Source organism: Ruditapes philippinarum, unplaced genomic scaffold (assembly GCF_026571515.1).
Source record: "Ruditapes philippinarum isolate M1 unplaced genomic scaffold, ASM2657151v2 ctg2735_1_1_1_1, whole genome shotgun sequence".
Classification (NCBI taxonomy): Eukaryota; Metazoa; Mollusca; class Bivalvia; order Venerida; family Veneridae; genus Ruditapes; species Ruditapes philippinarum.
Window position 1 is genome coordinate 55,446 of NW_026860300.1, and position 13,903 is coordinate 69,348.

At 31.9% G+C, this 13,903-nt stretch overlaps 1 protein-coding gene across 1 annotated transcript in view; it reads left to right on the forward strand.

The window, feature by feature from the left end:
• The first annotated feature begins 8,007 nt into the window (after positions 1-8,007).
• LOC132759600 (multiple epidermal growth factor-like domains protein 10) overlaps positions 8,008-13,903 on the forward strand; it is a 32,015-nt gene continuing 26,119 nt past the window's right edge. Inside the window, exons 1-5 of the mRNA XM_060751414.1 lie at positions 8,008-8,077; positions 11,150-11,244; positions 11,578-11,826; positions 12,849-13,061; positions 13,583-13,810. Of these exons, the coding sequence (XP_060607397.1) occupies positions 11,178-11,244; positions 11,578-11,826; positions 12,849-13,061; positions 13,583-13,810 (757 nt within the window). The 5' untranslated portion in view covers positions 8,008-8,077; positions 11,150-11,177. The remainder of the gene's footprint in view (positions 8,078-11,149; positions 11,245-11,577; positions 11,827-12,848; positions 13,062-13,582; positions 13,811-13,903) is intronic.

Consider the following 13,903-nt stretch of genomic DNA (forward strand, 5'->3'; position numbering starts at 1 on the left):
TTAGTGATGGCAATAACGGTAAAAGTAATTGTTTAACTAAGGTAAAAAAATTATTATATCAATATGGTTTTAACTCTGTTTGGGATGATCCTACTATTGTTAACAGTAAATCATTTATATCTTTGTTTAAACAGAGACTGAAAGACACTTTTATTCAAAGTTTGCATGTTGATAAGGAGAACAGTGGTGTTTTAACATTGTATACAAACCTTAAGAATACATTTTTTTGTATGAGCCATACCTTGATATACTGCCTAGTAACTTAAGGTTATTAATTATTTAAATAAGCCCTTACGCATAAAAACATGTAGATATGGTATGAATAGAGTTGCTAGAAATGAGCGTTATTGTACATACTGTAATACACAATACACAGGACCTTGAAGTATACTTTTATGTCCATGCTATAATAATATTAGAAAAAATATATTAAACGTTATTATTCTATCAATCCAAGTGTAATTAAACTTGTAGAGTTGTTAAATGTAAACAATAAGATTATTTTGAAAAATCTTGCAAGTTATATTAAACTCGCACTTTCTCATTTATAACTAAATACAGTTCATCCTCTCAAAATATGAATTTGTGATAATGTGCTATTTTCCATTGTGACATCAAATCATATATATACTATTTATTTATGTATATGTATAATGATTATGTACTTATTGTACAAGTCTTGAATAAACTGTTTGGTCTGTTCTGTTCTATATCATTTTCACAAAATAGTGGTCAAACACGCATTCGTTAATATGGGAGATATAGAGGATATTTGTTTGTTTGTGTGTAAGATGAAATTTTATTTCATCGAGTGGGCTTTAAAAACAGTATTCTCGAATACTGTTTTTAAAGTTCACGAGATGAAATAAAATTAAATCTTACACAACAAACAAACAAATTTTATTTTTATTTTATGCTAAAAAACAAGTTTAAACGAAATTTTCATGACATTAACGTAAATATTAAAATCTGTTTTCCCCATTGAGAGCCCCATTTAGTCGGAATTTCTCATTAAAAACAAGAAGTCTTGAGCTGTAAAATAAGTCCGACAATCAAGGTTAAATGACAGTGATATTATTTACTTTGTTAAAAAAATATGAATGATCGCTTGTTTTAATAATAAAAACAAACAATTCTTGTAGGAGAAAAATTCCAACCATCCATCCATATTTCTGTTACTTACTGCGTATTTATATTACACCTGGCTTTGTTAAATGTAAGCGGCAGCCATTTTTTAAAGTTGTGTATTTCACGGGAGGAAAATATTTGTGTTTGATTCAGAGGGATATCATTTGGATTTGTTAATCATACACCTTTTTAAAAGAAAGAAAACATATTTGAGGATTGAAACAGACAAAAAATAAGTGTTGACATGTGAAAACATTCAGAAAAGGAGCTTGGAAAATGGAAAACTTGGAAGCTTGCTCGGAACGCTGGGTGGTTTAATTGTTCTACGAGGTGATAGCTGTCATTACTTTTCAATTTTTCATAAAGCGTACGGCAGTTATTGCTCGTAGGATACTTTAATGTGCCCAAATGTCATCAAGAGCAGTTTGCATGTGGAAGGAATGTATTTGTCAGACTGTAAAAATGAAACAAAAAATTTAGAGATGAAATTTGGTGATTGGAATTTGAATGAATAGAAGTAAGTTTTCTTCTTTTTATTACTTTTGACATTTAAGTTGATTATCAATTTCAGCTTTGCGTTTTCTTTAAACAGCCTGATATTGTCAGAATTGTCAGTAAAAATAAAATTGAGGTACCACATGGGGAAAATCTTAAAAAAGTAGTTTCGTCATTGAAAAAAGTGAAATTATATTTTGATAATTTTCACTGTGAAATTATCAAATATAATTTTCGCGGGTAAATCAGTAATCCACTTAAAAGCATAAAATAAATAGAGGATATTTGTTTAGTTCAGTGTAAGATTGGAAAATATTTCACCGAGTGAGCACCAAAAGGTATATTTCACGAGTGGCGCAGCCACGAGTGGAATATAAACTTTTGGTGTTCACAAGGTGAAATATATTTCGATCTTACACTAAACTAAGCAAATTTTCTTTTTATTATATGCAAGGAAACGTTTTAAAAAGACATTAAACCTAATACTAGATGAAAAGCGCGCCAAATAATAATACTGACGTAAAATTATGCTGGAAAAACGTCACTGAATGTTTACTTCTGCGCTTATTTTGAAAGGCTGTGACTAAAAAAAGGATTGGAGCACCACACTAAATACCGTATTCCGGTATATACCGGACAAGGCGCTTGAATGATAAAATGCTAAAATCTGGTCTTTTAACCCAACGGAAAGAACTTTAACAGGTCTAATTCATCTTTTCACACCGAATCAAGTACGATAATCAAGGAAAAATGTAAAAATCGGCGAAAAAAAACGATATTTGTCTATTTTGTGATCATGATTTCTGCAAGCGTCTAGAGGTATTGCTCCAATCCTGTATTGAGCTAAATCCATTTTGAAATGGGTAGAAAAGGTTCAGAATTGACCATTGATGTAAAAAATATTGCTGTTTGTATGTATAATGATGGAATGTCAATAGCGGAAATATCGAGAACTTTACAGAAACCTCACAGTACCATTTGATTTTAATCTGTTTTAAAAGAATTCAAATCATCAGGATCAGTGGAAAACTTACAAAGATCAGGCCGACCTCGATCAGTGACGGACAGAGATTATCGCCATCTTGAAAGGACTGTAAAGTGCAATCGTCGGGCTTCATTATCAGACATAACGAGTAAATTTAATGAGGGGAGAGCAAAGCAAGTTTGTAAGAGAACTGTTCAAAATCATTTACATAAACATGGATTTTCTAAAAGAGTGAGTAAGAAAATAGTTATGGTGTCAAAGGTATATAGAGCAAAGCGCCTTTCTTGGTGTAGAGAGAAAAGAAGGTCTAAAGTAGTAGGTGAATGGGATCGTGTGATATTTTCTGATGAAAGTCAAGTTGTAATAGGCAGTGACAATAGAGTTTTAATATGGAGGAAGCGTGACGAAGGGTATAGACCTGATTTATTGACTCCGAAATCTTCCAATAACAAGAAGGTGATCAAAGTAATGATATGGGGGTGTGTCACTTGGTATGGTGTTGGTACTCTAGCGAAAGTCAGTGGTAACATTAATGCTCAAAAATACGAGGAAATTTTAGAAGAAAATCTTTGGCCAGTTATTGCTCGTCATTTCCCCGATAACTTTTACACTTTTCAGGACGACAACGCACCTGTTCATCGTGCACGCAGTGTCAATCTTTATAAGACCAGAAACGGTATAAAATCTATGTTTTGGCCAGCACAATCACCTGATTTAAACATAATTGAAAATATCTGGTTATATATTAAACGGAAACTTTCAAACAGTACAGTTATCATAAACAGTGAGCAGATATTATATGAAGAAATTTTTCGGATCTGGCAAGAGATTACACCCGCCTATGTTCAGAGCCTGTACAAGTCGATACCACGGAGAATTATGCAGGTTATAAGGTTCAAAGGGCATTTAACAAAGTATTAAGGTTAGTAAACCGAGTTTAAAAGTTAGTTTACTCGTTCAGTTAATGTTAAAATCAAGTTTGAAGTCATGTATGTAAAAGACCGAAAATCCAAAATGGCCGCCAAATCACGAATACTTTTTTCATCTTTCTGTATCTCTGATATTTTGAATGACTTAAAGAGACGATGCATGTGTATTACGAAGCTGACTCCTTAGTGTTAACACAACATTTTTCTGTGGATTCTTAATTAAATTAAATTTAATTTAATTACTAAAATTAAATTTGTTCTTATACAAATTTGAGACATTAAAAAAAAAGAAGAAAAAAAGAGATTCATTACAGGGGAAAATATATTCACCGCAGCGATTCACACGTTCCTATATATTTATGCATATAAGTGTTATCGAATTACGTGAATTTGTATAGAAATACAAACGGGTAATGGCGACCTCTAAGCCTCAATAAGTTCATTATTTTAATTAATTTAGGTGATAAACGTTTCACGCATGGTTTTCCTTATATTCATTTATACATTTAAAGGAAATCAAATAAATATGTATTTGTAAACTAAAAGATTAAAAAATAAACCTTTGTCAAATATTTTCTTTTGCTTCAAAATGAGAAATGCTTAATGTTGCTTTTATAAAGTATGTAATTATCGGTACATGTTTAAGAACGCCATTGTCGTAAATTATGCAATACATACCTTAGATATCTTCTTCATTTCTACGTTTAGTTTACGCAACAAACAATTCATATTAGTCAATAAGCTTTTCTATTTATAATTTGATTTTGCTTTCGAATTCATTAGAAGTAAAAAAAAGATAAACAGAAAGGTGTGTAAAAATCATGAAAGGATTGTCCTTTAGACGGATTGCTCATGTTACGACAAAAATACATGAAAATTGCAAAGAAAAGATTACGAAAATTTATTTCATGCTTTCCAGTGTTTTATTGTAATATATCAGATGATTATATTCTGATAAACCACTAGAGAAATTTATATAATATAATTTTCACTGTAGCCGGACTATATCTGAATGCGGATGAAAGGAAAATCATAACTGAATGGAATAACAGGCAGAAATATATGCCGTCATGCGTAAATTTTGATTCTTTAGGAAAAGAAAGTCGATGTCATCATACATAATGTTAAAAATGTAACAAAATTAGAGAAATGTAACAGACTTATTTTTCAAAATTGATAATGTGACGTCATGATGTGATGACGTCACATGGGAGAATGCGCGACGTTACGCGGCAAAATAAGTAAAAAAGTACTTAAAATCACTTAAAAAGCATGAAATGAAAAGAAAATTTATTTGTTTTACATATAAGATTGAAATATATTTCATTCGTGAACACCAACTATTTTATTGGGAGATTCGAGGACGATTAGTTGTCGGACAACGCCAACCTGAATGAAAGCCGATATTCTAAATTCTAATCCACACCATAACATGTGCTGTGGCTACTAATAACCTTTTGGCAAGGCCTGCTTTCATTCAAGCACTTCCGTTGCTCAACATCCCATCGACCTAAATATTACATAAAACTGTATGCGAGTTAACAAAATTTATTCAACAAATATACAAGCAATAGCAGATTTCCTATTATCTTCTGTCTGGATGTATTTCGGCATGGTTCCCGCGCTCATCATGTTAACCCCACTAGGTTAACCAGTCACCAAACAAATAGTCGTTAGGAGCGACCTTAAAGCAATCCGTTAACCGTCCAAAAAGCTATACACAACAATACGCCCGAATTGGGGCTTTAAACTACGCCTGAACTGAGGCTGAAAATACGCCCGAAATGAGGCTTTAAAGTGAATGTCATTAAAGGCTAATTGACTGCTCGAAAATGTTTAAATGAGTAAACTTTAGCACTGAATATATGTGCCCCAAAGGGCTTTAAAACAAATCAATACTGCGCCCCAAAGGGTTTTAAACAAATCAATACAACTAAATGCACGTTTTAAATTTTTTGCCGTAAACATTAGCGCCTGATCCTGGGAATCAGCGACCAAGCCATATGTCTATGGTAAAACCATCACTTTAAATTACTTCATTAAAAGACCTAAGTATAATAAGTCATGTTCGGAGTTCGCTGTCTGCCAAATGGCAACGACGCTCCCAAAATTAGCTTTGGGACGCGACGCTTGCAGTTAATATTTTCAATCGTGGCTACGCCACTCGTGAAAATATTGCATCTGGTGTTCACTCAGTGAAATTATATTTCAATCTTACATGCAAAAGAAACAAAATTTTAATATCCTCTATGACTTGGGTACCTGGAAGTATTGAAAAATGTTTACTAGACAAATAACAGTCAATGAAGGCATATTGTGTTTTGTTTCTTAAAAATAACGAAGTGGACGGGTTGTAATTGAGTTTTAAATTCCTACAATAAAGTTAACATATTCTATATCGTTTTCAGGATAGTGTTCTATCATATGTGCAAAGCATGTGGAAAAAGGTTACATGGAATTATATTATAGATATTTTGGTTCACAAATTAAACAATTAGAAATCACTAAGCTAGCTGACAAGTTTGGCTTATTTAGTGCAATGAAGAAAACAGTATTTCCTGGCCTCTTACGCATTTAAGCGAAGTTAATTGATAAGAAACTTATCAACAGATAAAGGGACATCACACTATATTTAAACAGATAGTGGAAAAGTAAAATTGTCTATCTTGTTTAAATACAACAAGACCGTATAAAATTATTGCAGTTACACGTAAAGTATGAGTTTGATATAGAGTATGTTTAACAAGTTGCAATAAAAAGGTTCTGTTTCTACACTGGGATGATTAATGCTTCTGAACCAAATGTTTATAATTGGAAAGTCCAGTGTGGCAGCTGTAATTTTACCCCGTTCTTCACTTCAGTGTCGTTCCTTCAAGGTAATTGATTCCGACATTTTAGTGTTGCAAATTGGGAACCGCTCAAGCCGGTGCAAAGGGGCGTGAGGAAAACACCACTTTTTTCATTTTCTCTCATGTACAGAGGCGGTCAAACCGTGTCAGCCAGAGTGGTTATTTTTTTTTTCGCATCAAAACGACAAAACCGGTTTTAAATAGCCGATAAACATCGCTAAGACCGATATTATTTCGATTCTAACAAGATAAAATAAGGAAAATCATTAATTTTATTTTTTCAAGCGGTGATTACTTCCGATTTTCGTATAACGTTGTTCGATTTCGCACCCTACTGTTGCTAAGATATAGAAGTTATCAAACAAAAGAAATGATAGCAAAAAAAAAGTTATTTTATCAAATTTTCAACAATAAAATCTTACGTCTATAGTGTTTACATCAGTGCCCAATTAATCATTCTTGTATGTTTGAAATGACGTCATTATAACGCGTTTATGAATGAGTTATATACTTAAGGATGACGTCATTACGCTGCTTACGGATTGGCGCCGTTTTGTCAAAATATATATTTACTGATATGGATCAAATCTGTGCCGTTAGTGTATGTGTGATACTTCTTCATACTTTTTCATTATTGTATGAAAGAACTGAAAATATCAAGAAAATGCTTTTTTATTGTTGCTTTAAAAGGATTTGAAAACAATATAATGAGGGAGAAAACGTAACAGTCCTATATACAAGTAGTCCCTAACCAGTGTTTATGGGCAGTTGAACACCGGTTTTTTTCTTCTTTGTCTATAGTGACACAATCACGAGGAGTGTACGAATTGAATATTATCTTTAGATAAGTTTAAACTTCCGGGTTATACCATCCAGATTTAAACACACCAGTAACTTTAAATATTATCTGATTCAACAGATAACTTCTGATCTGCAAGGCTAAATTATCTATATTTATGACAATGATCAAGAAGGAAAAGTTACATTCAAGATATGAAGTCCCGATATTAATTCAGCCTATATACTTACAAAAAGTCATGATTAAAATAACATTTGTAGAAAATTGATGATGCATTCCAAATATCTAAGCTCAGGGATTTTTAGGTCAACTGAATATTAATGATATCAAAATGCAGCTTTAAATTGTCACAGAATAACATCTTAAAACGTAATCCCTACAAAAGATAAATTTTGATTCCGTGTACTTTCAAATTTATATTTCATAAATTTAAATAAAATATATTTGACCTGTACAACATCATATTAAGTGGGTATATTTAAATAACAAGGGGTTTAAATTATAGTATGTTTTTATTTAATTCTGTTATTATGGTAATGAAACAAATGTACGAAAATAACTCAATAAAAGGGGTATAGGCGCATCAAATATGACATAACAAGATCAACCAGGAAAGGCGGCGTTCAATGCACGCACCCTGCATGACCCAGCTTCAAGGACCAACGGCAAGGAGACAAGGAGGACGTGACAATAAATCTGTTTATCACAAATTTTGCAATGCACCCCATTAAAGTACCCTTGTTACTTTATCTATCAAGAGAAGTACTTATTATCGTTATTTGTAAAAGTAATTATCTAACAGATAAAAGATTTGATTAGGTAAAGTAATTGAGCGCAACATTATCACATACAAGTAGTGGATTCTAGATGTGTGATGACGCCTACCTAATTCGTAAGTAAAGTCGTTTATAAATTTCTATTATATACAGTGGTTTTATAATGTGTCTGGTCCCTCGGGATCATTGATTCTGGAACTTTTAATAGATGAAAAGTGAGTACCACTCAAATCGGTGCTGGGGGGCGTGAGGAATGTTTCATTTTTTTTCATTATAACTGTACGGACTCAATCAAACCGAATCTGCAGCTTTTTGATATTTTGTTGCGATATTCTCACCCTTTTTCAGATTTTATACTTCACAATTTTATACTTCACAACAGCAGATGTCAAGTGTAGTTGGCAGCTGAAAAATGTGGTCCGAATTTCACTTGAATTTATTTTCTAAGTTGTAACATTTAATTGATCAAAGTACGCACCTAGTGCCTGTTTAAAGTACCAGATACATTCCAAATACCACACTTAAATCATTCCCTTTTCATAAAGAATAGTGTGGATGAGCCGTATACTACGATTTTGATATTGTTGATGATTAATACAGATCACGACCAATCGGAATTTGTTAATTACAAACTGCTTTATTACATGGCAATAAGGAACTACATCAAGGTCCGAAAAACCCGGACGACAGTAAGAACGCGTCTCGTTAACTTAAGTTGCGTTCATTGAAGTGTTTAGAATTGAGTACCGCTCCAGTCGGTGCAAGGGGACGTGATGGATGTTGCACTTAATTATTATTCCTCATGTACAGACTCAATCAAACCGAGTCAATTTTCATGTAATTTTGTTGTGATTAAAACTTCCGAGGGACCACTCTGTTTCAAGATTTTTTCCTTGTTGATCTTGTTATCATATTTTACCCTTGTAAATGAATAGCTATGATATAATAATTTATAAAATAAAAATTTAAGATTCAGTTTATGCAAAATCTGCACAAAATCATCCATTCATCCATCCATCCAAGCATCCCCGTATACATCTCTCCCCGTATCCCCCCACCCATAATTAAAAACTTGTTTAAGAATATTAAAGTAAACATGATCTAAAGATGTCTTTTTACACAAACCATGTTCTAAAATATTGCATCATGATATCAAATTGAAAAAAACGAACTTAGATTGTTTAGTTTATCTGTATCTTCAGATGCTAGCAGTTTCCCTTCTAATATTTTATTTTTAATTAGTTTCGCGCATTGTTTTCTCGTTTAGGGTACATTTATTTTTTTTATCTGAGGTCAAAATTACGTTTTTCACGGAATGACGAGTTTCCATGATTACCGCAATATGGACACATCTGCGGATATTTCAAATTTCAAAATTTTACCAGATCATGTTAACTGTTGAATTCTGCATAAGCCGATGTTAGGCGACATGGACGGTAGCTTGCGATAACCGTTACTGTCCACGAAAAAGAATCAAACAGAGCCTGCATTTTCACATTTTCAGTTTTGCCATGTTAACCTTTCGTTACAGATTATGTTTTTCTCTATTTTATCTCAGTATATTTTTCTATTATTTTCAAATTCTGGATATGCAAGAGATAATGAAATTCATCGCCGATACCGCTACAAATATTGCATTTACGGTCGTGAGCAGATATATTCTGCAAACTTCTTATTTCATTTAGACTTCTTATTTCGATTAGACGGTGTTGATTTCTTGTCAAAAGAAATATTTATTCCTAGATGTTATATTATAAGTAACGTTTATCTTACATGCAAAGGTAACATTTAGTTCATGCCGACAGTTTTGTGCGTAATTACCTTTAATGAATTTTGATATACTACTGCTAAAACTTTCTATGTACCAAAATCCCACAAATACACAGTTTCACATAAATATTGTTTAATATTCTCTTTCTAAAATGATTTAGCTATATTTTACTTAAGAAAATATATACATTTAATGACAATTTTGTAGGTTCATCACTTTGGATATTTTCAGTATGTCTTGCCCAAAACACAATTTCTCTGTGTTAAATATGCGCACTCAGTGGTGGAACAACTGTTTCCGCATATATCATATTAGACGGGATAGACTTGTTTAGGTTTGAAAAAATTCAATTGAATTATCTAAACACCATCAATTCAAACTCCCCAGAATGCACCTCCTTACACTATTTTTTTGTATTTTGGTTTTATATGCAACATTAGTTATTGAGGGATTCTGTTCATTTTCAATTTTATATTCCTTATTGTCTTGCTTTCTGGAATTATTACTTTACAAAAACAATATTAAGTTGGCATTAGGCCGTTCAAAGGTAAAAAGTGAGTGAACAGGTACAAGTCAAAATTAGTTTACAATTTGAAATTATTATTTTTATTTTTATAATTTACTTTGCATGAACGATAAATAACTCACGAGGCCCAAGGAAATTCTGTATCTAAAGGTAAAGTTTAGAAATAGACTGGTACCGTCTTTTTATTGTAGGCATATTTATATTTTATTCTAAGCAATATACAGTAATAACTGTTGGTCAATCACCATTATAACAGTTAATCTTTTGAAATATATAGTCAGTTAAGCCCAACTTGACAATGAAAAAATGGGTATAATGTCATTTTCACTTGTTCCAAATATATAAGTTTCAAAGAGTTAATTTTATATATTATTTATTTGAAAAACATATCACACGATCCTGTTCTATCCAATGATTTAGATGAAAATATTATTAATTAAGTAAGATTTTTACTTGTGCATTGTTGCAAAAGCGTTAAAAGACTCAACTACTACCTAGTCCAATATGAGTACTAGTCCGAAAGCATTCAGTATAGTATCTAAAAAAAGGTTACTTGTGTAATTACATGATATACAATGTCATTTTTTCAAACATATATATATATCTTAACTTGATTGCGAAACAAGTTCATGCAACTTTTATCAATCAATTTTGAGTCCGCTTCCAGGAATCAACCAGTACTAGTGTCATGTTAACAGTGACCTGAGATGTGCTTGAAACAATGATTAAGAAATTGAGAATTTTTAGCCAATAGGCCAACGCCAAATGATAATAAAAGCAAACCTGACAAGAACAGAAAAACAATGATCTTATGCATTAAAATTGTAAGTAAAGTATAAATCAAATATCTAAGGTGCCACCAATGTTTTAATTTTATTTTTCATTCCACAGGTCATTTCTTTAGCAGCAGACATACTTAATGATGATGTTTGTTTTCATGTTTACACTTGTGTTACTCTGTCAGGGAATATTGACACAAAATACAAGTAAGTCAGTCTCAATTTAATAAATATGATCATTATTTACTTTATTTTAAAGATATCGAAATTTCGAGTAATACATACAGCTTAATATGAATACAAAGGCATACAGGAATAGTTATGTCAGCGACCTCAATAAGTTAAATAGGAAACGCTATCAACTATCAACAGTTTTCTATCATGTCACAATACAAAATACTTTTAGTATATAAGGTCATTTGTTTTATTTGGATCATCTCCCATAATCGATTTATAATTATTTAAAGACAATATATTTCGGTATTTAAACAATATAAGATTAGGATGCTGCCGTCTGTATTGATTTTCTTCTATGAAAAGGGCAGGAAGACGATCTCATTCAAAGAATAAAGGGTCAAGTGTCAGTAACGATGTCGAGTACCAGCAATTATAATGTTCCGGAAACATCCTGGGATAGTTACAATGCTGTAGACAATATCTATCTTGGAGACCCAAACACATGCAGGTGTTGTGCTTCGACATTAGGCACTGAATCACCATGGCTACAATTAGATTTGGGCGGAATATATAGAGCCAGTGTCATTAGGATATTTGGACGAACAGATGGAAGTATGACGTTCATATGATAGTATCATAAATAAAAAAAATATATTAGTGCAGGTTTAATACTAAATATATTGAACGCGTTGAATCAAATAACATTCCAGGTTCTCTTTTTTTAATCATTCCATGGTGGCGGCCAGACTAATATATTAATGTTTTCTCGGAACGCGGGTTCAAAATCCGTCAGAGTTAATGGGGCGCTTTCTTGTGCAAGAAATTTAACACACATATTGCCCAGTATAAGCTATTTTCTGGAACGGATTCAAAAGCAAACAAAAATAAGATAGTTCTTGTTTATTCTATAACAAAAATAATAAAGAAAGAACTTAACTTTTAAATGTATGGTTCGTTCATTTTTATAAACACTTTCAAATTGTAGGCTCATATCTTTCACTAAATTCATTTTCTTATGTATATGGCTAGGAAGTAATAATATGTGTTATTGTAATGAATAACGTCTGAAACGGACTGAACAATTTAGATATTTGTTCAGATATATTTTTGAATGAATTCGTGCATATTTTCAAAATATTAAACAATTTGTCAACCGGTTATTTCCGTATATTGAAGAGTATTTGTTTTTGCTATTCTTATGTTAACGAGGCAAAAAGTCGACTATCTAGTTTTTTAGCCATAGTGTATATTTGTAATTCTGTTCCAACTTAACGTTGCTTTTTGCCAGATTTCAGGTTTTTCTATCTTTAAAAAATATTATGGTACAAATTTTACATACACGATATCGAGTTTAAGCGTTCATCTAAGCAGCCATTTTAAATGACACATTCAATTGTCAAAAATAAAATACTTCCTTTATCGCATTCAATATATACGTTATGTTAAAACGAACAAAACATGCACACACAAAAACGATACCACTTTCACTACAGAAACCTCTAGCAACATTAAAGGAAAATAATCTTAAAAGTTCCGTCTACTTGTTAAGCTTTTTATAAACACAAGACTTTCTTTTCTTTATTATGTAAGTGATATGATTCCGTGTGATTTGAAATTATTCATTATTGTTAAAGGCAGCGATTCGCAGTACCAGAACATTTCCGTATTTGTCAGTAATACGACAATAACAGCGATAAGTGGAACATTACTATATAAAGGCGGTCCAAATGTTGGCAGTTACACATTTGTACTACAACCCCAAACTACATACCTGTTTAGATATTTGATGATACGACGTCCAAGTGTAAGTGTGTTGACAATATGCGAGATTCATATTGTTCAAGCTAGTAAGTACATAAAGTTTACATTATGCAGTTTCCATGTAAAATGTTGGCATTTGTAATTGGCGAAACATGTTATAATACTTTAAAAAAATCTGTACTATGATTTTGTTTTATGTTTCTGATGATAATTTCTTCAAAGCGTGTCCTTGTTTTTAAACGTCATGTGTACTTTAAAACTTAAAAGAATAGAATAGAACGTGTCCTAACAAAACATCAAAGTGTTATTTTTTGTAAGTCACGATAGCATTATGAATTCGCCTCTTCCTTTATTGAACATTTACGTATTTCGGTTAAACTCACGATAAAAGCAGGTCTTTGTCGTTTACAAACATCTTTAACATAACTGTTAACGTAGTGAAGTGCTTCAAATGTTTATATGTAATTTATACATTATGTGAAAATCAAACTTAATTTCACATAAACTTTACAAGCCAAACTATTTTTAATGATTATGTTGGTATACCTATGATCTTCAAAATAAAAAAAAAACAACTCCCAACAAATTCGATTTGAATTACCTATAGCAATAAAGCTGCTTAACCTTCTACGAAACACTGCAATTACAAGCCAATCCAGCAATTTTATGGGTAACCCTTCACACAATGCGATTGATGGACGAGATAACTATGACATAAACCATTGTCAGTGCTGTAGTGTAACAATGGCAACGCCTTCCCCATCGTGGTGGCAAGTAGATCTCAGAGAAAAATACAAGATTTACACTGTGGAAATATATGGGAGAAGCGATTTAGGTATACAATATTTCCTATTAATATCAAATATGTATTTTTTTAAAATTGTTAATAAGGTTTTCTGAAAAAGAAATACAACGCTTCAGTTTAGTG